The 26,671-nt window shown below is 48.4% G+C and overlaps 1 protein-coding gene across 3 annotated transcripts in view; it reads right to left on the minus strand.

Annotated features, from left to right (window-relative positions):
• Positions 1 to 26,671, minus strand: part of LOC147896084 (phosphoinositide phosphatase SAC7-like) — a 169,867-nt gene that overhangs the window by 28,259 nt on the left and 114,937 nt on the right. For all 3 annotated transcript variants that reach the window (XM_087382441.1, XM_087382439.1, XM_087382440.1), the window contains one exon: positions 577 to 676. In XM_087382441.1, coding sequence (XP_087238567.1) covers positions 577 to 676 — 100 coding nt within the window. The remainder of the gene's footprint in view (positions 1 to 576; positions 677 to 26,671) is intronic.

Genomic DNA, 26,671 nt, shown 5'->3' on the forward strand with positions numbered 1-26,671 from the left:
GGTGTTGCTAATGATTCCGAGCAAAGTCATACCATATGTTAAGTACCATACATACAGCATGAGTACCGGTACGTGCGCCATCTGGCAACAACTTTCCGGCACGTCAGGTATGCCCCCTTGTAAAAAAATATATATCAACAATCGAGTAGATTCTACCATAGTTGATTATTGATGTACATACAGTTTGTGCAGTGGCTGATACTTTCACATGGTCGCTTATAAAGAAAACCTAATTATTGACCTTCCTACCATCCTTACCCAGGCTGTCGAAAGGTATATACAAACATCAGAATTTTATGAATGCTCTCACACAAACAATATTAGAACAGAAGGCCATAGTAACAAAACCTCAACATTTAGCAACAGTGCAGAAGAGCAAAAAAAGCAGCTAACAAGTGTGCATTACAAAATGACCAAAAACATTAGTTCAAGAGATAATAAGACAACAAAGTCTTACTGTTCTAGCATACTTTCTTGGATGCCTTTAGGAAATCAAACACTGCTATTATTTGTTGTGACAGTTAAAATCACTGATACATAGTCAATACAGAATCTTTAAAAGATCCTATCATTTACCTGAGTGACATTAGTGCGATCCAAACAGTCTATACAGTTACTTCTCACCACTCCCTTTTGCTCCTCAACTACTTCCCCGGACTCTGTCATCAAAAAGTATCTGCACAGCACGAACCTTCAGAGTCATCTTTTGATCTCAATTCCTCAACAAGGCAGTACAATACGCTTGTAATATATACCAAAAAGAACAACTCCATAACACAGGACACATCATAGTAAAAGACACATAAAAGGAAGAGGCATACGAGTGGAGAAGAAGAAGAAGAAGAAGAAGAATATATTATCATCCTCTGAAGACCAAAAAATCGGCCTATGGGACCTGAGCAATACAAAATCCTCGTACACAAAGACTCCTCCCTTGGAGGGGAGGGTATTAAGAGAAACTACCTTTATGTCTTAGGTGAGTTCCTGTGCTTGAAAAGCTTATAGACAAACGTTCCTAAAGCTGGGGGTGACCCGCTATGTGGCATATCAGCCAGTCTGTTATGTCCCTCGAGAAGAGAGGAGAAAGGTCTCTATGATAAGAAAGGGCAACTTGTTCAATGGCCCTACGAGAGGAGACAGCCAACCTCTAACCCTTCGTGAAAATATAAAGAAACATAACACTTCAACTAGGAACCGCCATGTCTTGAAGCCCATAGTTAGAAAAAAGCCAGTTAAGAGGGAAATGTTGTCACCGTCAAGGGACCGGCGGTCCCTAGAGAAGGAAATCATTTTCAACCAACCAACCTCACTTGGCCAAGAGAAATATTAGGATTGAGTTGCCCTAAAAGTCCAAAGATGAACATCTAAAACATGTTTGGTCATTCCTTACTACCCTTACTAAAAGAAAACATCAAAAGCAGGACTGTGACAGCAAGAATCACCCGACCTACCTGTTCATTCTATTGCTAGGGACCTCAAGTGGCATCATCCAACTCACCAGCTACAATGACCAACCTTGACAAACTACTGATTGGCCTAGCTCCTTACTTGGAAGCTCCTTGAATTCCAATTAGCGCTATTGGGTCACTGTTAGAATGTCACTGTCCCCACCTGTAAGCCCCCATTTGAGAAAACAAGGGGGCAGGAGACAATAGGGGCTACGGGGGGAGTGATAGCACACATACCTGGCACTTCTGAGGCAGACATCTGGAACAGATCTGAGGCGAAACAAGAGCAACCTATAGGCCCAGCAAATGGGTCCTTATATAGGCCAACCTCCAGGCCTGGGTCGGCCAGTCTGTGAGACCCCATAGGGGTCGGTGCAGCAGGAATAGCCAACTGGCCAAATCGGCCAGTTTTTGGGGCCACAGGCCCTGCTATATAAACCCCCCCTCCCCCACACTTTCTCCAATCAACCTACACCTAACGCCTTGCACCCAGGCAGCGTGTAAGGAGAGGGAGAGTAATCAGTTTATGACAGCAACCCTTGCTACCTTTTGTGCTCAGTTCTGAGCTTTGTCATCCCACATTCTGTGGACGAATACATATCTGAGTTTTGTCTCTATCTCTCTCTATCTCTCTTGAGAAAGGTTTTGTGTATGAGTGTGATCATCTATCTAGTTTACTGAGTGTTGTATGAGCTACAATCGGAGTGAGAGGTGTGAGATTCTATCCTCCCATTTCCAACAGTCAGAATACCACCCAGTGCAAGAAGTTTAACCTGTCCGTAAAGCATGTGTGACCTTGTCAATAACAGGTGCTGGACATCTTCCCTCATCGAAAAATCAATGTGTGCCATGAGCCCTTCCGAATTCATCTCCAAGCTCTAGCCAGGCTTGCAAGGAGAAGCTGGAGGTATAGGGGAGCACTCATGGGAATTCGCTGACGTTGTCCTTGGATATCAGATGGATACTAGTCCAGGTACATCGACAAATATTTGCTATGATAAATATATGTATTCTAGGCAAACAAACCCCTTTCAGCACTAGCCAATGATGCCGTTGGTATGCATGTCATAGTGGCTAGTCCTTGATATGCATAATGGACTTAAGCTTAATACAAGTCTGCTCATAATAGGAGCATCCTCGATAACATTTTGAATATGAAAACTACCCTTGACTATATCTTAGCCAAAAAGGATAGCGGTAGCAGTTTTAATGGCATGGCTATCATGAGGTTAGATCTACATCATTAGTTTTTCTTTTAGAAGGTGTGTTTGAGCATGTTCCTATATTCACCTCATGTACAGATTACTCTCAAGATCCAAGAAGACACAATAACTGATAACTGGGCCTTGAGGCAAACTGTTTTGGTTTTTGTTTTTTAAGACATAATATATCTTCTCTTACTGTAAAAAATAAAATTTCTTAAATCCAGCAATCATAGTCTTCTAAAAGCTTTCAGCAGCCAGCATTGGCCTAAGAAAAAACTTTGCAAAATTGCAAAGTATGCTTACAGAATTGTGAGAAATGATCTCTATAGACAAAACTTCAGCACATGAGCATATTTTCCTGCACCTTTGTTTCTAGTCAAAATGCTACTGCAGAGTCAAACAATTACTTTTCAAAATAGTGCCATGCTTATCTTCTTTCCTGCTGTCACCAAGTTGTAAATACTCCAAGTCAAAGTTCTAGTTGACCATTTATTTGATCATAATTATAGAGTTCTTCATTTATTTAATTGTTGTCAAAACCTTGGTTACGGAGACTTGGCTTAGGCCAAGAGGGTTGACTACAGTTAACTTGAGCAATTCAGAGCTGACTGGTCAGAGACTATTGGCTTCGGCCAGCAAAGTCTTCATTCTTTAATAGAGAACTACAAGAAGATGTGTATATGACAATTAATGGGTGCCATGGCTATCTACATTTAAATTAATTGTTGCACGTACAAGAGAGTGGTCTAATATCCACTAAGTAAGGAGCCTAGCAAGCAACTAGGAGGTGTCCATGTGATCGAGGACTATGAAGACTCTAGAGCTACCCTATGTGGCATGTAATCTAGCAAGTAGCTTAAATGGCATGTTGCCAAAAGGGATGAGCCATCGGCTCTTGTAAAAAAATTGTTCACGTATGATTTTTCCAGCCTGTGAGCTGAGAACTCTTGTACTCAGATTTTCTCTTGATAATAAAAGCCTTCAGGGGGGTCTAGCGCGACAGTTTGTCGTAGGCCCGTTTGCACAGAGAGAGAGAGAGAGAGAGAGAGAGAAAGAAAGAAAGAAAGTTTATTAAAGTCTTCGGGAGACCGTGAAGGTCTATGAGACTAAAGATAACTGATACAATGAGCCTAACGGTGGTGGTCTCAAAACGGGCCAACCAACCGTTTCTACAAAAAAAAAGTTATGAAGGACTATGTGTCTAGTCCTGATACAAAAAATATGTGTCTACCTCCAGATGATACAGAGAAGAAGAAGGGGGGGGCACCAAAAATGGGGCAGAGGGGGGAGATACAATATACATGTGCAGGTGGTGATCGTCAGAGACCAATCATAGAGGGGCCGTCAAATGGGAAGTTGGAAAAAACCCTGCGATAGATGATTGGCCTCTGACGTCACGCCTAGTCGAGCTCGGTCGTCGGGGGCGGCGGGTGGCCCTGTGGATGAGGGCAACGGTAACCCCAGTGGGGCGGGCCGAGAGCAGAGACGAGATGTCATGGACCTGGATGTGTGAGTCTGTCCACTGACGCAGCTGTCGTGGCTCTGGCTCTCGCTCACGTCCGCGTCGTCGGCTAGACTGAGAAGAGGTATCCTGTAATTGAAAGAAGTCAGTGATAGGCCGTTGGGTGTCCTCACGCTGTGTGTGCTGCTCGTGTCGCCGTGCTCGGAGAGAAGTATCTCGGTGGCGGGTCATCTCATGTAAGAAAGCGGCTAGGCACCGCTGATCCAGGAATTGCAGCATGTGTGGGAGGGAGCCGAATCTGTTGCGGAAGAGGCAGTGGTATCGGCCTCAAATGGCATAATAATAGGACATCTGAAAGCAAAGTGCTCCTCCGACTCGATCTCCTGCAAGTCGCAAAGTGGGCAAAGGCGGTCCTCTCGTGGGATACCCTCTGCGCGTCCACTCTTGATCCGTAATCGGTGTGACGAGACCCTAAACTGACCAAGGGAGATCCGGAGCACATGTGGTAGATGAAGTTGTGTGTAACCCGGAGGTGTGATGAAGCCCTCCTGTGAGATCTGGAGGCAGTGTCGGCGGTAGAAGTCGAGCTTCACAGGAAGCTCGAAGTGAAGAAACCATGTCCGCCAGGTGTGGAGCTGGAGCAGATCCGCCCGAATGAGCCGGTGGACCTCTTGGTCAGTGGGGGAGAGAGGAGATGGTGGAGCGTCGAGGCTGTACTGAAAAGGAGGCAACCGGTCTAAGTCGAGGCCCAGTCGGGTGAACCAACTGGAAAGACGACTATACTAGCATCGCTGGTCCCCATCAACGGATAAGGCCATAGAGGAGAATAGGGCTAACCAAGGTAGGCGGAGGTGACTGTCAGCGGAGGAGCCAAAATCCCTGACTCTGTGGAGGTAGGTGATAGCCTGAAAAGCCGCATCAAGCTGTAGGGGTGAGGTGCCGAACTCTGCTAGAATAATCTGGTGTGGTACCGATGGTTTGCGGATCATCCGAGCAAACATCAGTATCTGTAGGTGCTTAACTCGAGCCCACTCTATGTCTGAAAGGTCGACTCCCCATCAAGGGCTACCGTACATGCCTGATGGGCGGACCAAAGAATCAAAAAGGAGAGACTTGGTCCGCGGGTCTTGGAAGTGGGAGTGGTAGCACTGTCGCTCCAACCTGGCAAGAGCGGCGTATCCCCGGCTGATCCTGGCCTGCATGGCCGGGCGCATCGTGAAGATGGGGCTTGAGAAGACAACGCCCAAGTATGTGTAGGAGTCAACTATCTCAACAGGGTCACCGGCGAAGAGGAACTGCTCTCAGTGCATAGCGGGTCTGGAAGTGTTGAAGATCATCACCTTGGTTTTCCCAAGGTTGACCTTCAAGTCATGTGTATCACAGAAGACCTGAAGTCCATCCAAGTGTCGCTGAAGACCAGTAGCAGAAGAGGATAGTAGTACTACATCGTCTGCGTATAGGAGAATCTAGATGGCAGTCTCCGCAAGAGAGCAGCCTGCACCTCCGAGTGTCCTGATGGTGGTCTCGAGCTCGTCGATGTAGAGGCCAAATAGAGTCGGTGACAAGGGACATCCTTGTTTGACTCCGATATCGTGATCTCTGGGGTCCAGCTGGTGCCAATCCTGACCTGCCCCGTCACCCACTCATAGAGAGCTACTACTGCCCAGATAATCGCCGAGTCGTAGCCTAACTCCTGCAGACGTCTGATGAGTCGGGCGCGGGGAACGGTGTCGAATGCCTTGCGGAAATCCACAAAGCAACAATATACTCTCTGTCTCCTGTGTCTGGCCTCCTCAATGATCCCTCTAAGTGTAAAAATGTGATCGTAAGTCGAGTGATCCGTCCTGAAGCCGGCCTGTCCGGATGCCCTGAGCCCCTGTATCTCCGCGCGAGCACTGACCTCGCCATCTAACACTGATGCATAGATCTTTGACATAACAGGTCCAACCATGATGGTCCTGTAATTCCCTAGATCCATGGGATCTCCTGCTTTGTGGATGGGTGTGATAGTGTTCAGGGTCCAGGCTCTGGGGAACCCGTGGCAGACAGCTTCATTGAACAGCGTTGCCAGGATGGGGGCTAGAGTTTTGATGCCATAGGCAACAAACTCTGTGTATAGGCCCTCATGGTCCTTAGCTCGACCGTTATGAAGCTTATGCGCTGCGTGGGTGAGGGGGGAGGGGGATCGGCGTTCTAGGAATTTCCTCCAGAAATCCTTGGAGTTGCTACTAAACAGAATGTTCAGTAGCGTATCCTCATTCTGGCGCAGGAAGGCTAGCTTCTTGCGACGGACTAGTCGACGATAATCCCTGGTGAGACGTGGGTTGGCCCTAGCGTTTTGCTGGGTTGTGAGTCGGAGTGTGCGGCGTAATGCTTTGCACTCGTCATCATACCATCTGTTGCAAGGGGTGGAGCCAGCGGGTGGAGGGCGGGTGGACCGAGTAGTGGAAGGAAAGATGTGGCGGGCTGCATTGTGAAGGGAGTGGGTGATAAGGGTGGCTCGGTGATCTAGAGAGGGTATGGTGTCTGTGTGTCTGAGGAGGGAGGCTAGGTGGGCTGAGTAATCAGGTGAGAGGTTATGATCGAAGTGTATATCATGATAGGTAGTGTAGTGCGGGGTGTGGCTAGGAGGGGCTCGGGACGCAAGTATATGAAAGAAAAGGTAAGTGTGATCGGCTCCTGGGGGTAAGGGTGCAGTGCGGAAGTCAGTGATCTGTGGGGCTAAAGCAGGAGATCCTAGAATATAGTCGACGACACTGGCTCCTCCGCCATGTGGGAAACATGTGAAACCAGAGGAGGCAGGCCACCGATCTAGTCCATTGTAGATGACCAGATCATGTATACGTCCAAGGTCCAAAAGAGCCTGCCCACACCCAGTAACGGGAGCGCGACTCTCAGCCGAGGAGCGGGGGAAGCCTGAGTCCTCTGTGTCCATCTCAGGTAATAGGACCGGATCTGAGTGAAAGTCCAGGAGTGATGTCTGACGTGCACCTGTCCTTGCGTTGAAATCCCCAACTAGGAGGACCTCTCCGCATCTGGAGAACTCCACAATGTCTGAATAGAGATCTAGATAGGGGGATACCCCCGTATCCTCACGAAGCATCCATGCGAAATGTGACGTCTCAGGAGGAAAGTAGCACACTGCAATAAAGAGGTCGCGTGTGGAGGGGCGTCGGAATTGGAGCCATAGGTAAAGGGCATGGACATCCCGTCTAACCACGGATGTCAAGCTCGTGAGCGCTGAGCGAAGGAGTACTGCAACTCCGCCTGACCCTCGGACCCCCCCCAGTATATCTAGTCTCCTCAGGAATACTGACTCCCAGGTATAGCCACTGATCGAGGGGAGAGGGCGCTCGGGGCTCTCATGTGTCTCTGTATAGAAAACGATGTCGCCTCCAGTGTATGACTCTGAGAAGTTCCCAGGGTCAGACCATAGGGTTCCATTACAGTTCCATACGGTGCATGCCAAGGGTACTGTGTGCTGAGTCTGAGTCTCATAGACCATGTCTCCCTATTGGGGGGGGGAGTGTGCTACCGTGTCTGGAGTACCTGGTGGGGCTCGGCGGCGGGGGCCAACTAACAGGCGGCCATCTCGGACGACAGCCCACTTCCCCTCCTGACGGGCTACATCTCGCTGCTGAAGCAGGGTGCGCCGCTCTTCCACCTGCATAGGTGTGAGATCCTCATCCATGAAGATAGTAGGGTGGTCCCGTAGTGTAGCACGCTGCCTGAGTGCTGCAAGTCGAGCCTGAGTATCCCTGAATCGGATGATGAGTGGCTGTGGGCGCGTGGGGTCCCGTCCCGTGCGCTATGCATGCTCGATCCCATCCTCGACGAGGCCGAGGGTAGAGGTCACAAAAGCAGTCGCGTCCGCTAAGGGGGTGAGTGAATTTGCGCGAGGGATACCTCGTACTCGGATGTTGAGAGCCTTACTGGCCCTCTGTTCCTGCTCGGCGATGGTGGCTGAGACTGCTGCTTTGGGTGCCCATCTCGCAATGTCCACCCATCTGGTAGTCTCCGCAATAGCAGTCTGGATAGTAGCGATCCGCTCCTCTACCTCTGGTGTAGTGCGCCGGGCCGCTGTGACTGTAGCAGTGAGAGAGACAGCCTCCTGACGGAGGTGAGTGATCTCCTGGCGCATGTTCTGAATAAGTTGGTCTTGTGCTACGGTATGATCCCGTAGTCGATGTAGCTCCGTAAAGATGTAATCTATCATCTCAGGTGGGACCCGGGGGGGTGCGAACTGGGACATGGCGTATGGCTGTGGGGGCGTGGGCGATAGGCTGGTTGTATATGGCAGAGGAGTGGAGAAAGGCTTCTGGGTGAGGGGAAGGGGGGACATAAGAGTGGTGGAGACAGAAGGGAGCTGTGTGGGGAGTGACGAACTGTGACCCTCTCCTGTGGGGGGCAGGCTGAGTGGTACAGTGGTGGGGGGGGCAGTGATTGGAGTAGAGATGATGGCTACGGGAGAAAGAACTGCATTGGTGTCCATTGCACCCGATGTTTTCACGGCTGGTTGGCTGTCAATTGCTAATCCACTCCTGGAGATGCGCTTTGTGATCTCTCCCACAATTGGCTTCGGAGACTATTTGGGTTTGTGGGCCATTGTAGGACTTGTTCAAGTGCACGATTTCCAGGGGAGGCAGATCTTGTTCAGCATTGCTGTAGGGGTGTGCAGGCCTGCGCAAGGCCAGTGGCAAGCCAAGGCTTGCAGCAGACAAGGGCCCTCAGACCACGGGAAGGCTGCGGGAGGGTGTGGGGCAGAGGCTACGGGAGGGGAAGGTGGTGCAGAGGCTGTGGGAAGGGGGGGAGTAGAGTGGAGCTACGGGAGAGGGGGGGGCACAGTAGAGCTACGGGAGGGGGGCAGAGTAGAGCTACAGGAGAGGGGGGGCACACTAGAACTACGGGAGGGGGGGGGCACAATGTGGCTGAGCGGCGGGGAGGGGGAGGGCTGCGTGGTGGGGAGGGGGAGGGCTGAGTGGCGGGGAGGGGGAGGGCTACGTAGAGGGAGGGCTGAGAGGCGGGGAGGGGGAGGGCTGCGTGGCGGGGAGGGGCTGAGCAGCGGGGAGGGGGATAGCTGAGCGGCGGGGAGGGGGAGGGCTACGTGGAGGGGGGGCTGAGCGGCGAGGAGGGGGAAGGGGGGGCTGAGCGGCGGGGAGGGGGGGGCTGAGTGGCGGTGAGGGGGGGGGGCTGCCTGGCGGGGAGGGGGGGGCTGAGCGATGGAGAGGGGGAGGGGGGGGCTGAGAGCGGCGGAGAGGGGGAGGGGGCTGAAAGTGACGGGGAGGGGGAGGGGGCTGAGAGAGAGAGAGAGAGAGAGAGAGAGAGAACTTGAGATCCAACGCCAGATCAATCGTCAATTAATTGAGGAAATAGTTGCATTGGTATCAAAGCACAGCTCGAGTCTTTTTCTGAAAAGACCACGATCTTCGATAGCTCATAGAGGGAGGACCTTCGTGAGTAGGTTGAAGGGTGACGTAAAGTCGAGGCAAAGCCAACATGACGTGATGAACGCTATGGGAGTGTTTCCAGCATCAAAGCTTCCCATCACGGTGATTCTCACTAGCAAGGTGTAATCGCTTGGGTGTAGGTCCGAAGTACGAATTTGGTTTAGGTTGTAGCGCGTATTGTTGCTTTGGGTGTGGATCTTGACGATTCGTACCTGTGCAAGGCTGGATAACTCTACAGTTCCTTATAGCTAGTGCTACATCATTCCAACCGACCAGATATCCGAGAGATTGACAGAAAGCAGGCGCATATGCAAACTATGTGACATGCAAGAGGTTGAGACACAGGAGCACTTCATCTTCAGGTGTCCTGTTTACTATGAGATCCAAGGGTGTTTCTACTGCCTCTTCAGAGATAGTTATGGGATGTTGGCTTGTGTCCTCTCCTACCCAGACCAACGATGGTTGGCTGGTTTCATTCATGAGATGCTAAGACACCGCGATAGGATACTCCGAGCACGGAGACAGGAGCAGCCTTCTCCCTCGACTAATACCTCTCAGAGCTCTATCACGGAGTTCTTTCAGCCAAATCACATAGACCCTTGCAGTGGGACCCAGGAGAGTGGGAATGGATAGATCATGGGCACCGAGAGAGGGGGATTCCCTTCTTTCGTTTCACGGTTGGTAATGCCAGGAGGTTTCAGCTGAACAGTAGGGGTTGGATTTCCTCCAGAGCCCCTCATTGGGAAAGCTGCTTCATCACCGCAGACTTGCGTAGAAATTTCTGGAGGAGGCTCTGGAAATCCCTCAAAAATAGAAAGATCACTCTTTTCTTTTGGCTTTCTATTCATGGAGGGATTGCAGTGAACCTGTGGAGATCACAATTTGGGGCTGATCCCACTTGTCCTCGATGCCATTCTGCAGAGGAGTTAGTGCGACATTGCCTTTGGGACTGCAGTCAGGCGAGGACTGTTTGAAAAGGGGTTGCTCGGATACTCAGCATCTTTCACACTTCCCCTTTCTTCATGACTTGGGGCTCGGTCGCATGGTTATCTCTTACCGGGCCCTAGGTGTTTTATGAGAGTAAGCCTTCTTCTTGGGCACTCTCGGTCCGCCAACAGGTGATAGAGCCCTGCTCTCTACAGGATTTACCACTTACTCCCTTCAGAGCTTCTCATGTTTCAGTGGACACCTCTTGGGAGATTTTGGCTAGCATTTCCTCTTGGCACATTTGGAGAGCCAGATGTACTGAGGCCTTGGATGACACCCAGATACACCCATTACAAGTGTTCACGGGTATTTGGTCTAACACGGTTCACACTTTGATAGCCATATGGGCTAGCATGCAGGGCCCTTCACGGGCAGTTTGGAGAGGTTCTCCCTTTTCTCGGAGGTTTCTACCGGATTGAGATGGCACTATCAGCCTCAATCCTTTCTTTTTGGCTCTTGAGCTTTTCGTGCATTGCATGATGTATCCCGTATGGAGCTTGCTCTAACAGTTTTTCTTTAATACTTAATAGAAGTCCCTTTTTGCAAAAAAAAAAAAATCGCATAGACCCCCTCGAGGCAAGACCTCGACATGACCGTGACCCGGAGCTTGTGACCCGATAGCTCAGACAGAGGGTTGACTCACAAATCACAACTCGGGGACATCCCCTCCTTGTTTAGGGTCGGAGCCCGACTGACGGGGTCACAATGGCCTTGGTTAGACGCAGAGCTACGACCAGTAGACGTACCAGGACTACACCCTCGAGGGGGCGACAATGTTCTATTGCTGACCTCGTGCCTCCACTTCCACAGCCTCATCCATCCTGATGTCCTCTTGCTGACGATGATGATGATGATGATCATGATGGTTATGATGATGCCGACGATGATGCTCAGATTGATATATATATATATATAGTCGGGATATGACTATGTTGTACTTAGGACTTAGTACTGCCATTTTGCTTTCTTTTTGGATTCCGCATTGGTGTGGATGCTCGTTTAGTAGCTCCACTACCACAGCTCATTGTATCAGGTTTTTCAGTCTCATAGACCCATCGGTCTTCCGAAGACTTTAATAAACTTTCTTTCTTTCTTTGTGGCGGAATCCTGACGAAATCACGTATGGCATCGCTTTCATGTGCGCCGCTGTTGCAGAGTTTAGGAGCTGACGTGCCCAGTGATGCTAGCTAGGTGCTGACAGGCGGACAAGTGGCGTTGACGTGGCGATGATGTGGAATTGGAAAGTACAGTGCTGATGTGACAATCATGACAGATGTTGACGTGGCAACATGTGCAGATGCTGATGTGGCAGTCTAGCCAATGGACAACCAACTAGTACCTAATCAGACCAATCTATCTAACCAGACCTTGGTCAGGTTAACTAGACTGTAACCAGTCAGTCATCTTTTTTAAAAAAGAAGACAGTTCTCACCTATCAAAAAGCAGACTGTCAGTACTTACCTACCAAAAAACGGAAGGGAATCAGAGATTTGTTGACAAATAAAGAAATGTGCATGTCTTTGAGCAGTAAAAGAGAAGTCCAATACATTTCTGAGACTAGTTGCAATAGCCACAAAGGGGCAACACAGTAATTGATACTAAAGGGTTTATGCCTTGAGTTGACAGCCAGCTATTGGCACAAGTCTGGATTAAGTTGTGCATGCAGTGGAGGCATTTTCACTTTGAAAAGAAAGGCTCTGTGCATTGGTTTCATACTCACTTTGTGAGTATTGACAAGTCTCAACTCAAGTTTGCAGAGGTGGCTTCACAAGACCATGCTCATTCACCCTATGAGGGGATTGCAGACACTGCCCAGGTTAGGCAGGAAGAGGGCATGCAGACTAACAAGGAGACTTCTTACAAAGGGCTGGTTGCTCAGCTAGTAGAGGCAAGAAGGGATCCTTTGTTTTGCAGATTGGAACATCCTCATGCAGAGAAAGGGCTAGAGAAAGCTCCCTCTGGAGCAACCCAAAAGAAGTTTGGCACGAAGAGATCCCTGAGTACATCTCCTACTCTTCCTTCAGATGATGTATCCAAGAAGAATAAGAAGCCTCGTCATGAGGACAGGAAAGGAGAAAAGGAGATAGCCAAGAAGAGAGATCATATTCCAAGAAAAAGAAGGCCAGACATCATCACATATCTCCAAGTTCTTCTTCCTCTTCTTCCAATTCCACCTCTTCATCTTCATCTTCTTCTTCTAGGTCATCGAAACCTAGGTCTAAGAAGAAGAGGTCATCCAAGGGAAAGCATGCAGCTAAGGCAGCAAAGACTAAAGAATTTCAAGAGGGTGGGAAGTCTGTCAGATTTACTACTTTTAATGGCCAATATGGTCATACAGAGAAGGCCATGCAGTTTATAAGGCAGCTTGATGCAGCATATGGTCTGCTTGCATCTGAAAAGAATAGTCCGTGCATGGCGGAGTGCACAGACCATAGATGGTTCTGCTCCAAAGAATTGGAAGACTTTAAAAATACCTTCTATAGCAATTTATGCCTAAACAGTTTCGAGACCATGTCCTTCTTAGCTGGAAAAGTTTGCATATGGATGATGGGAGCACAGTGGAAACTTATAACCAAAAGTTTTGGGATGCATATCTAGATGTTGCACCCTTTAAAAAAGTCCCTAAGAAGACCCAAATAAGGAAGTGTTGCACCCTTTTAAAAAGTCCCTAAGAAGACCCAAATAAGGAAGTCTAGGGCTGGTCAAAATCCAAAGATGCAGGGCTGTCGTAAATACCCAGCATCATAAAGGCATACATAATATTATGCATGCAGCCTCTGTGGCAAGTTTGATGCACATGCAAGATCCCACTATAGTGCCTTGTCTATGTGCCAGGACAGCAGAGGAGAAGAAATCAGCCACTCACCAATTTGAGAGAAAAGAAGTTCTCAAGGCTCAAAAGAGGGTATTTCAGCCTCGAAAGCCAAGGGGAAATCAAGCACAAAAAGTCTATAAGGGAAAACCACAATTTTCACTCCTGAGCAGATTGCACTATGCAAAAAGAGGCAGATGCTTCAGGTATGGCAAAGAAGGGCATGTGGTTGCCAAGTGCCTTGAGAGGCCTTCAAGCTCGAAGGAGCAAAGTAAGCCCCAAGTACCGCCCAGGTCGGTGGCGGGTGGAATTCTTGATGTTTTGGGAAGAGTGTCAAATCCAGACGAAAGAGAGTTGTTGCTTTCATTGGGCAAGGTAAGAGACCAGCAAGCACTTATTTTATCTGATCCAGGGGCTACTAATAACTTCATATCAGAAGACTTAGCCCTGAGGTTGGGAATAAAGACCAAAGAGTTAGACATGGCCCTAGATGCCGATCAAATGTTCCATGGGGAACCCCGTGCCTGTTACTCCCTTGATTGGGAAGCTCAGTCCAGCTGTAGAGTTATATAGATCGGGAGGACTTCTTCATTTCCAATCTTAAACACCATGATGTAGTTTTGGGAACGCCTTGGTTTCATCATAAGGCAGTGAAGTTGTCTCTACCTGCTGAAAGAGTGCTTGAGTTTGTACATAGGTGTAAAGCGCAACATATCGTTGCCAGGAATAGAGAGGAGACCATCCCCATTGTATCTTATGCTTCTATTGGCAAGGCAATAAAGTCTGCAGTTTCAGCATACATGGTTTTCATTAAAGAAAGAGGTTTAGAAGTGCATGCTGATTTGAATGATGTTGATAGAGAAAAATCTCAGTTTCTTGACAATTTTAAAGATTGTTTCTCAAATGCATTGCCAGGGGAGTTACCCCCTAAGAGACCAGAAGACCATTGCATAGAACTAATACCTGGCAGTGAGCCACCCAACAGACCACCTTACAGGGTCAGTACTACCCACAGAGAGGAGATTATAGCTCAAGTACAGGGCTTGTTGTTCAAAGGCTTAATTCAGTCCAGCTCCTCTCCATTTTGTTCCCTTGTACTCCTTGTACAAAAGAAAGATGGTTTATTCGTATGTGCGTTGATTATCGCACACTAAACAAGATGGCCATCAAGAATAGATTCCCGATTCCACGCATAGATGATGTGATGGATCACCTCAATGGAGCTTCAATTTTCAGCAGAATAGATTTGAAAAGCGGCTATCACCAAGTCAGAATACACCACAGGATGTGCACAAGACAGCGTTTCACACTACATTTGGGCTGTACGAGTATTTGGTGATGCCTTTTGGGTTAACAAATGCCCCGGCTACCTTTAACAGGATGATGGATCGCATCTTCCGTCCATACAGACACGTCACAGGCACCTTCTTCGAAAATATTATAGTCTTTTCGAAGTCCTAAGAAGAGCACAGAGAACACATTGCTGCTATTTTTCAAGAGTTGCATAATCATAAGCTCTTTGCCAACAACAAGAAAAGTGAATTTTCTTGAAAGCAATCCACTATTTGGGACGCATAATTTCCAAGAGTGGAATACAGATGGATCCTGCGAAAATCCAAGCCATCCAGGAATTGCCAGAGCTGAAAATTGTGTGAGAAGTCTGTAGTTTCTTGGATCTCTGTTCTTATCACAGAAGATTTATCAGACACTTTGCTGATATTGTCACAAGCTTCACTGCAGGATGCTCATGTGTGGATAATGATGCAGAAATTGAGATGCATTGGCCCTCCAAATGGGGTGGAAGGAGTGCCCACGTGAGTGTATTTTTGCTATACTACTCCTACATGCTCATTGCAAGCCACCAATCCATATGCATGCAAATTTCATACCACACACCATGAATGATGTGTGTGGGTACAACCCTCATGCCTTTTGGGATCACATCCCTTGGGCATACCCCATTATTCTACCCTTAGCCTATGACTCTTTTATGCCTACCATTGATTAATGCAATACCCATGCAAATACCACCCTTTCCTAGCCATCCTAGGACCTAATGCATATGTGCATACTTGATTATATCCAATCGGCCAATTTACTATGTTACAACCATAGGGTAATCGCCAGATTTCCTAAAATGATCCACATGGATCTAATACAATGATCATGTCATTACATGCTCTCTTACTTAGGGAAGCAGATGCCCTCATTTCTGTGCCTTCAAATAATCTTCAACAAGTGCGGGGTAATCCTTCAAGTGATCTTGATCGAACCATTGACCATCTTCCATAGGATATCCTTTAGACTTTACTAAATATCGAGATCTCAGTCTATTTTGGTACTCCTGACCTCATGGAATAGTATGGGTTCAAGAACAAGTAATTCTACCCTGTCTTCGAGTTTTGGTTCTTCTTCTTCAATGGGCCTCACCGGTGGTTCACCTTTAAATGGCTTCAAGATGCTAACATGGAACCATTCTTCATCCTCCAACTAGTAGGCAATGTCAATCTGTATGATGTTGGAATTCCTTCCGAATGTATAATCTCTGAAACCTGGAAAGGTCCATAATACTTCACTGCTAGCTTTACAAATTTAGTATTTCCTCGGATTGTCTTCATACGCCTTTTGTCTATCTTTAAAAGAACCTAATCTCCTTTCTCATACTCTTCATCTTTCTTCTTCTTATTCGCAGCCTTCTTGTAGACTTCTTGAGCTCACTAAATATGTGATCTAACCTGTGTAAGTACTTCCTGCACATCTTCAACAAACTAATCAGCTGCCAAAATCCTATCTCCTAAATTAAGAGTGATCATGCTCCAGGTGTAACAACAGAAGGAATACCCAGCTCATCATCAAGACTCTGTTCTAAGCCACTAGATTCACCATGTACTTAGTAGGTATGGGTAATGGCTGAAGTAATCCTAGTGTCTTACCATGATCACTCTTAATTTGTTAACAAGTTAAGCACTGTTGGACTAAAGTAGTTACATCCTTTGTTAATCTTGACCAATAGAAATATCTCTCAATCCTATCAATGGTCCCTCTACTACCTCTATGTCCAGCATAGGGACTACTATGCATCTCTTCAAAAACTAGGGATCTAAAAGTGGAGGGTACACATATGAATGTCCTCTGAGAAGGTTCCCATCATAAATTGTATATCCCTTTAAAGAATCACCTTGTCCTTGAAGTAACACATCATAAATAGTCCCAAATTCTTTATCATCTATGTAGGCATCCTTCGTTGCACTAACAGATTCTTCTCTTACTATGGAGACATAGTTTACACTCAGTCTACAACTTAGTGCGTCTGCAACTATGTTCTCCTTACCAGGCTGATATTCTAACTGAGGTTATCTAAACCGTTGAAGATATTCAGCCCACTTGATTTGCCGAGGTGAAACTATTAGTTGAGAAAACAAATGCTTAAGATTTTGATGATCGGTCTTAAGCTTGAAGTCGGATCCGTTAAGATAATGTCTCCATAACTTCAAAGCATGAACTATGGCTAATAGTTCATAACTTCTTAAGCTTGAAGTCGGATCCATAAAGATAATGTCTCCATAACTTCAAAGCATGAACTATGGCTAATAGTTTCTTCTCATACACGCTGTACTTAAGTTCAGCACTTTGAAGTTTCTGACTCAAAGGCTATGGGATTGTCATGTGCACGCTAGGGACAAGCAAGCAAATATGGGCTAGAGCCCTACTCGTCAAAACAAGGGTGAGCAGGATTGTTTTCCCCTTTCTTGCTTTCCGCTTTTCCTGGCATGTGTACGTTTTTCTTGGCTTTGCTTGGCAAACACTCTTCCTTGAGGCTATATAGGGAGGGTGAGAGCCATAGTTGCACACACCCAGCCAATGAAGAAAGAAAGAAAGAAAGAAATTTTATTAGAGTCTTCGGAAGACCAATGGGTCTATGAGACTGAAAGAAAACCTGATACAAATCACAGTAAGAGTGGAGCTACTGAAACGAGCATCATCACCCATGCTGAATCCTAAGTCTGATCATACATAATCAAATACATCTGGATGTAACAATGAAAAGAAAAGGACTGGAGCAGAGCGGAATCCTCCATATGTCATGTCGCCCTAGCTGGTGCATAGCCGGTGATGGGACGCTAGCACCTGTCCAGGGGTGTTGTGCGTCTCAGTCTCCTGGACAAGGCTCGACGCAAGACCAGAGCCACTGTGACTCCCGTGGGACGTATCCCGGGTCTTAACAATGACGGGAGGTCCCCCAGAGTGATCTGTGTGTCCCCTCGATGTCTCGTGTGTCATGTTGCGGTCGTTAGGTCGGGGTCTCTGTCACGTCTGCAGCGTCACGTCTGCAGCTAGAGACTGGACGAACAATGGCACTCGATGGGAAGAACTCTGTGATCCTACTCTGAGAGGTGTCTGATGATGTGGCCAATCCCCATTGCCTGAGTAAGTACTCTCTATGTCAGACCCCCTTGTGAATGAAGGCCGCGAGGCATCTCTAATCTGGGTAGGCGAGGAATCTGAAAAGGAGCCCGGAGCTGTCTCTGAAGAGGCAGTAATAGTGACCTCGGATCTCGTAGTACACTCGGCACCTGAAAATAAAATGCTCCTCCGACTCGACATCCTGATAGTCGCACAATATGCATAAGTGATGCTCCCTAGGAATCCCCTCTGCTCTGCCGCTCTCTATGCAGAGGCGGTGTGATGATACCCGAAACTATCCGATGGAGATCCGTAGTGAGTGAGGCATATGAAGCTCAGTGTACCCGGGTGGTGTGATGAATCCCTCCTCCGAAATACGTAGACAGTAATGTCTGTAGAAACTCGGCTTCACTGGAAGCTCCCTCGGCTCTAACCAGGTCCTAAAGGTGTGTAGCTGCAGGAGATCCTCTCGAATGACCTGGTTGGTGTGTGGCCCGATCAGGATGGTGGGTGGGAGTACCGGAGGGGCATCTAAACTGTACTGAAAAGGAAGTATCCTATCGATGTGGAACCCTAGTCTCACAAACCATCTGTGAGTCCGTGCATACCAGCATCACTCGTCTCCCTCTGCTGCCAACCTCATGGAGGAATCGAGAGCCAACCATGGCAACCTCTGTCTCCCTGATGTGCAGTCCCCATATGATCTAACCCGGTGTAGATATATAATGGTCTGAAAGGCTGCATCTAGCTGGAGTGGAGAAGCACCAAACTCGGCCTGAATGATGTGATGTTGTACATACGGTTTCCCCCGGATCATCCGTGAGAGCATGAGGATCTGCAGGCGCTCCACCCGTGTCCAGTCTATCTCTGACATGTCAGGCCCCCAACAAGGGCTGCCATACATACCGGCTGGTCGGACCAAGGAGTTGAAGAGAAGAGCCTTGGTCCGAGAGTTCTGAAAGTGGGAGTGGAAGCATTGTCTCTCTAGCCGAGCCAGTGAGGCGTATCCCCTGCTCAGTCTGGCTTGCATCGTTGGTCTCATCGCGAAGATCATGCTGGAGAAGATGACCCCCAAGTAAGTGTATGAGGATACGATCTCAACTGGTGACCCACCGAAAGTGAAAGTAAACTGCTTCTGTTGCATGTTTGCTCGAGAGGTGTTAAAGATCATGAACTTGGTCTTGCCAAGGTTGACCTCCAAATCATGGGATAAACAAAAAGCCTACAGTGCATCCAAGTGTCGCTAGAGCCCCTCGCGTGTGGACAACAAGAGTGCCACGTCATCTGCATAAAGAAGAATCATGATGATGATCCCCGCAAGTGAGCAACCGGTCCCTCCGAATGTCCTCATGAAAGTCTCAAGCTCATCGATGTAGAGGCCAAACAGGGTCGGTGATAAGGGACAACCCTGTTTGACCCCTATGGTACTCAAGATCTCATCTGTCCAACCTGCGCCTGTCCGAACTCGGCCTGAGACTCTCTCATACAGTGCCATGACTGCCCAGATGATCTCCTGATCAAATCCCAGTGTCTGTAGGCGTGTGATGAGACGAGCTCGAGGTACTGTGTCAAAGGCTTTGTGAAAATTCACAAAGCAGCAACATACCCTCTCCTTCCGTGATCCGGCCTCCTCAATGACACTCCTGAGTGTGAGTATGTGATCCATAGTCCCATGGTCTCCCCTGAAACCGGCCTGACCCTCTACTCTGAGCCCTCTCATCTCTGCGAACAGGTTGACCAACGCATCCAATACAGCTGCATAGATCTTGGACATCACATGTCCAATCATGATAGTCCTGTAGTTACTCGGGTCCATGGGATCCCCTGCCTTGCGGATGGGGGTGATGGTGTTGAGTATCCACGTGCGGGGGAAGCCAAGGCAAACAGTGTCATTGAATAGCTTTGCTAGGATCGGGGCTAACATGTCGATCTCATATGCGATAAACTCAATGCATAGCCCCTTGTGATCCTTAGCTCGACCATTGTGCAATTTCAATGTCGCGTCCTTGACTCCCCCTCTGGTAAACAACGTGCAAGTGGCGGGGCGAGGTGTATGAGATCTGGAGTGGGCTGGTGTGGGACATCATAAAGATGGTGTGCATACGTGTGCCAGACTCTCGTGTCGGTGAGGGGTGGAGACCTACGCTCAAGGAATCTCCGCCAAAAATCCTTAGAGTTGCTGCTGTACAAGATGTGCAGTAGCTCCTCCTCATTTCGACGAAGAAATGCCCGCTTCTTCCAACGTACGAGATGTCGGTACTTGCGTACCGTGTCTGGTGTGTTCGAGAGGTGACATTTGGTTTCAAGTCGGAGCTGTCGGCGATAAGCCTTGCACTCCGCATCGTACCAATTGTTACAGGGTACAGAACCAAGAGGTGGTGGTCTAGTGGACCGTGTGGTGTGGGGAAAGATTTGGAGGGCAGCCTCGTGGAGTGTGCGACTAATCAGGGCAGCACGGTCCTTTATGAGTGGTATGTGATCGATGTAGGTTAGGAGTCTATTTAGGCGTCCAGAGTATGCCGGTGAGAGGCTGTGATCAAAGTGTATGTCATGGTAGGTGTCGTGCTTCTTATGTGGTGTGTGTAGTGTGGCTAAGCGTGGGGTAGCAATAGTGAAGAATAGGTATGTGTGATCAGCTCCTGGAGGGAGTGGTGCTACGGTGAAGTCGGTGATACATGAAGTGAAGGTAGGGGATCCCATGATGTAATCTACTATACTAGTGCGCCCCCCCCCCCCCCCCGCGTGTGGGAAGCAAGTAAAACCACCTAAGGAGGGCCATAGGTCAAGCCCGTTGTAGATGATGAGATCATGCATCCTGCCCAGATCAAGGAGCGCGTGTCCATATGGTGTAACCGGCCCGTGTCGGTCCGATGAGGTCCTGGTCATACCTGCTTTGTCTAGGTCCATGTCTGGTAGCATGATAGAGTCGTCTCGAAAGTCCAAGAGTGGTGCCTGGCACGTGCTCGTCCTAGCGTTGAAGTCCCCAACAAGGAGAACTTCCCCGCGGGCCGAAAGGTCTGGGATATCCTGATGTAAGGGTGCATATGGCGATGTCTCACCCTCCTCTCGTGCCACTCTAGCGAAGTGGGATGTGTCTGGCGGAAAGTAGCATATTGCTATGAAAAGGTCACACGTGCCTATGCGTCAGGGATCCGGATCCACATGAATTGGGAGTGTGCGTCCTTCCTCTCAATGGAGATGGCTCCATCGAGGGAAGACCTATACAATAATGCGACCCCGCCTGATCCTCAGACTCCTCCTGTATCCCTCCTCTCATCCCTAAAGGCTGACTCCCATGTGTAGCCACTGACTAGCGGTAGTGGACGCTCTGGGCTCTGGTGTGTCTTCGTGTAAAAGACTATGTCTCGTCCTGTATAAGACTCTGAGAGGTTTCCTGGGTCTTACAGTTCCAAATGGTGCAGTCTAGGGTCTCGAAAACCTGAGTCTCATAGGCCCCGTCCCCCTAGGGGGTACGGGTGGGAGCCCGATGGGTGCCAGTCAACAACCTACCATCTCGAACCACGGCCCATTTTTCCTTCTTGTGGGCAACATCCCACTGCTACAGAAGAACTCGTTGCTCCTCAATCTATAGTGGTGTCGAATCCTCATCCATGGACAGGGTGGGATGCTCTCGTAGAGCGGCTCGGCGTCGGAGTGTCGCTAGTCAAGCATGTGAATCTCTGAAGCGAATGACTAGGGGCTGCTCTCGGTTGGGATCTCTCCCAACACGCCATGCTCCCTCTATGCCATGGTCGCCGATTCCCATGGTGGTGGTCACAAAGGTGATCGCCTCCTCCATGGGCGTCGTAGTGGTGCTGGTGCTGTCTCGCGTGATCCCTCGTATCCGGATGTTGAGGGCCTTCGAAGCCCTATGATGCTGCTCCTGTATGGCGGCTGAAACGGTTGCCTTTGTGGGCTCCCATTTCGCCACCTCCACCCATCTAGTCGTCTCTGCTATAGCCGATTGTATCGTGGCTATCTGTGCCTCCATCTCTGTGACTGGGGTCCCTCCAGACGCTGCTCTGAGGGTCCCAAGCTCCTCTCGAAGCTGTGTGATGTCGTGCTTGAGTCCCTGAATAAGGGTGCCCTGCTCGTGTATAATGTGGGCCTGCTCCTGGGTGTATTGGGCCTGCTCCTGGGTGTAATGTGTCAGTTCTGCCTGACGGGCCCGAATGTTGTGTATCTCAGCCAATAGGGAGTCCCAAGCATCTGGTGGGGGCCTAAGATGTCCTGCTCCATGTGGGAACTGGATCTCGAGAGAGGTTGGAATGAAGGTGGGCTGTTGAGGTTGTACTGAGGATGGGGATAGCATGATCTGCGCGGGGGAGTGGTATGTAGGAGTAGCGAGGCCGGGCGAGGTGATGAAGGGTGGCTGACTGAGAGGTAGAGGTGATACGAGGGGAAAGTACTGTGGAGCCGTGGCCGGTGGGGCCAGTGGTGAGGCTACTGGAGAGGAGACCTATGTTGATGATGTAGGAGAGGGGGAGGAGAAAGGTGGCATAGATGATGAGGCGGATGATGGTGGTGAAATAGTGGTGGTAACCATAGAGGTCGAGGATGTGGTAAGCGGCATGGGCTTTGGGGGGGGCCCTTTCTTATGGGCCGCGGTGCTATCCACTGTCAAACCGCTCCGGTTGCTGCATTTGTTGAAGTCCTCCAGATTGTATATATATATATATATATATTAAACCGGGGGGGGCTGAGTGAGGGGTAGTGGAGGGGTAGCGAGGGGGTACGGAGGGGTAGTGAGGGAGTAGCAGAGGGGTAGCGGGGGAGGCAGCGGGGTAGCAGAGGGGTAGTGGAGGGGGTAGCGGGGAGAGAGAGGGGTAGCGAGGGGGTAGCGGGGGGGTAGCGAGGGGATACGGAGGGGTAGCGGAGGGGGTAGCAGAGGGGGTAGCAAGGGGGCAGCGGGGGGGTAGCAGAGAGAGCAAGGGGTAGCGAGGGGTAGCGAAGGGGGTAGCGAGGGGGTAGTAGACAGAGCAGGGGGTAGCGGGGGGGGTAGCGAGGGGGTAGCGGGGGAGAGAGTAGGGCGTAGCGAGGGAGTAGCGAACGTCCACTGGAGACCAAAAGGTATATGGGATAGCAAGAAACCCTCTAGTACATCTGCTTTAGGGAGGGTACATGGCAACTCCCAAGGAATGCAAAAGCAACCCACATTATTTTAGAGTACCTACATAATAGTTTGAAAGAGTAAACAGCCATACATCAGTTTAAGACTGAGGGTCTTTTGGTTTTGATTTAAACTCTCTAATTAGAGCTACGCCTTCACAGTAAACTACCCATTTTCCATCCTTTCTAGCAGCCTTGACTTTAGCTAATTCAATTGCCTTATTCTTGAGTTGAGCCTGTGTAAGCTCCTCTGCTATCCATACTTTGGTACCCTTTAGCTTGTAAGATTGTCGAAGGAGCTTGATCCGCGTATCTTTTGACTTCAGTGTAAGGATTGCATGACCTTTATAGTGCATGATAGAATTTGGCTTGGAGTTGTCATCATCCTGCTCATCATCATCCACCCATTCAATGTTGGGCATTGCTTTGATCTTTGTCAATATTTCACTATATGCGTCCTCCTCTTTGTACCAATCTTCTGGAAGTCCCCCTATTCTAATCTTCAGCGCGCATTATCACTTCTAGCTTCGTGTACTTTAATCTCTGCTTGAATATCCAACTTACTTGCTTTGGTGTCCACTTTCACAATCACTTCCTTCTTAGCAGTTTGTACTTAAATGTGAACAAGATCTTTGACTGTAGAGACTAGCTACGGGGTAGGGGGGGAATCCTTACAAGATTTTACAGCCTCATCAATTACTGCCTGCTTTTCAAGCCCTTCCAAATAAGAAGTCGAGCCTTTACTTTTGCCAATTCCAATCATAGCTATCTCACTGCCAGCTGCAGATTAAAAAACTGATCCTGTTGCCCAAGGACGGGTCGTTTTGAGCCTTCTTGTTGGTAATTCCGTGCATAAGGAGAGGGTGTCATGGCTGCAACTATAGAGTACCGAGTCCTGATGAAGGTTGAAGGAGTTGAGGGGGACTTGGAGGAGAGGGTAGGCCAATCCATAATTGGCTATCTCTTGAACCCCCTAGTTGAACCTAACCCCCGGGTTGGGTTGGGGGTTTAGCCCAACTCAGGGTTAGGATTAGTGTGTTTGATGTTGGTTGAGGTAACTGCTAGCTGAGGCGAAGGGCTGACGAGTGGCGGGCTGCTAACGGGTGACTAGCTGTATGGACGGAAAAGGATAAACAGGAGAGGTACGGACAGGAGAGAAAGAAAGAAAGAAAGAAAGTCTATTAACGTCCATTGGAGACCAAAAGGTCTATGGGACAGCAAGAAACCCTCTAGTACATCTGCTTTAGGGAGGGCACATGGAAGCTCCCAAGGAGTGCAACAAGGAGAGAGAAAGAGAGAGAGGTGGAAAGGCCGAGCGGGGGTTGAGGCAGAGAGGCTGAGCGGAGGGGAGGCGGAGCGGGTGAGGGCTGGCTGAGGCGGAGAGGTTGAGGGGAGGGGCTAGAGGGGGTGGAGACAACAGAAGGGTGGAGAGAGAGAGAGAGAGAGATTCGAGGGATCATTCAACATCAAGTTTAAGGTGCAATGCTATTATGTATGCTATTATGTACTATAATTTTCGCTTGTTTCTAGTCCTAAGGCTAGATGATGTACTAAGTCATGGTCCAGTAACTATAAAGTACTTTTTATGATGCTTATCTCGATTCTCAAAGGTGGACTAGATTACATCTTGGTTACGCTCCACCAGTAGAGTGTGAAGAAATAGTAGACTATAGAGTTTGAAGCAATCAATACAGTACATATTACATCTGGTAAATCTACTTGTATGATTAGGGGCTTCGCCTGCCATTTAAAATGTTCAATTAAATGCATCTTAGTTTAGACTTGTGTTTAACTTATTAAAAATGTTTCAACAATAAAATATGTACTATGCTCAATAGTTACATCTAATTGATTCTAGCTTTTAGCATGAGGTCCCTATTAGTGATCTACTAAAGGTATTCAAGTGTTAGAATGATAATATTATAGTGGTCATGAGATTGAAGCAGTCCTTAAAATGCAAGACATCCATAAATCTAGCACATGAGAGTGGCTCGGCGGAAGGATGCTAGGATTCTATGGGTTCAAGACTCGTGAGCATCATGGTTGGGTGGTGAGTTTCCTGCATAGGACTTTGGGGTTGTAGACCTGGGTTTCGATAGGGCTAGATCTTGCGAGGTTGTGTCATTTGGTATCAGAGCTGCCCTATCCTGGATGATCGATGCGAGGTAAGCCTGAGTGGCAAACTCCAGGTATGGAGACACTTTATCATGAATGCAAGATTCCCAGGTATGCAGCTAGCGCTTCCATGTTTTGGTATGCGTGGGGCTGTGAATTGCCTTCAAGCTATGACATTTTGTCTTTCTGGATTGGTACGCCCTGATATATGGGAGTTAAGCGTGGGTATGATAGATTGCACTGTGAGAATTGGATTGTGAGCTCAGTCCCTTGCTTGTCTCAGGACCAAGATATGAGGATTGAGATGAGGGAGTAATGTTTTCCACTTCAGCTGTATGATATCTAGAGCGATCGTTTGAGGATGTCAGTAAGTTCAGGGGAAGCCAAGAGAGGAAGAAGAGATCGCGCATGAGAAAGAGCAAAGCTAGAGAAGCGATCACGCGTGAGAAAGAGTGGCCTGTTTTGGGCCAGATGTGATTTTGGGGTGAGCGGCCTCTTGGTGTGGTGAGTAGTGGGCGATGAGTTTGTTTTTCGGGGGTGTGTGGCTGGAAAAGCAAGATTGTGTTTTTTCCTATATTGGTGGCTGAATTAAAACAACACAAACAGCAGGAGCTTTTTCAAACAAAAGCAAGCTCTTTTTTGTGCTTTTCGAGACTCAGCCCAGTTTAAAGTGAGTGCCCAATTCCAGCCTGTTGCATCCAACTTTGGCTGCTTTCCCCGTGCTTATATAACATCTCAGCGTGCGTGCTCTCCTTCTGCAATTTATTGCTCCAGCCCGTGCGCCCTCACCTCTAGTGGAATCCCCTTTAACTTGCTCCCCATTTTCCAACCAGCCACTTGCCCTCTTTTCTCTTTTACGCACAGCCCTGGCCCCTGTCTCTCTCCTTGATGCTCGTCGCTGTCAATTTCGCAACAGCCACCTTTACTAGGGGGTATCATGGAAAGCCACCAAAGTAACAAGGCTCCCCCCTTGGATTATTGTCTTGTGGAATTGGAGGATGAAATGACTTCAAATCTCATCGACCACGACGACCGGAGGCTGTCCTTCAGGAGATGGAGAATTTGCGAGACGAGCTTTGGGAATCTCTTCAATATTATGAGACTCCTCAGAATCAGAATTATGTGGCTGAAGGATCCCAATGTACCAAGTGTCGTGATTCTGTTTTAGAATGATTGCGTTTTCTAGGCATCTTGGCCTTTAATTGTACTCAACCGCTCTTGGACTCTTATTAACACTTGTGGGTGTGATTGGAAGGGTCTAAAGTTAAGGTTCAAAGATTTGATGGGCATAGATAGATGCTTCGACTAGGACGCTAGTCAGGGAAGTTTATAAGTGCGCAAATGTTGTCTATTCCCTAATTTCAAATTGAGTTATACTTTTCGAAAGTTTTTTTTTCCAGTTTGTGGTTGGCCATTTGTAATTACTATTTATAGTTCGTGACAGATCCACAAACTAGTGTTGTAGTAACCGTAGCACGTGAGTGTGTGGTGTATCTTAGAGAAACATATGAAATGAACCAGGATACTGTCAATGTATCATTTTCAGATTGTCCATACACCGGGAGCTCATAGTAGAGTGGTTGATGCTTTATCTCGAAGACCCAAAGTCAATAATGTGACAATTGCCTATCACATGGATCTTGCAGAGATGAGGACACACTATGCCACTGATCTAGACTTTG

This window comes from Dipteris shenzhenensis, chromosome 12 (genome assembly GCF_047967505.1).
Source record: "Dipteris shenzhenensis isolate YYH24624 ecotype China chromosome 12, Dip_SZ_1.0, whole genome shotgun sequence".
NCBI classification, from domain to species: Eukaryota; Viridiplantae; Streptophyta; class Polypodiopsida; order Gleicheniales; family Dipteridaceae; genus Dipteris; species Dipteris shenzhenensis.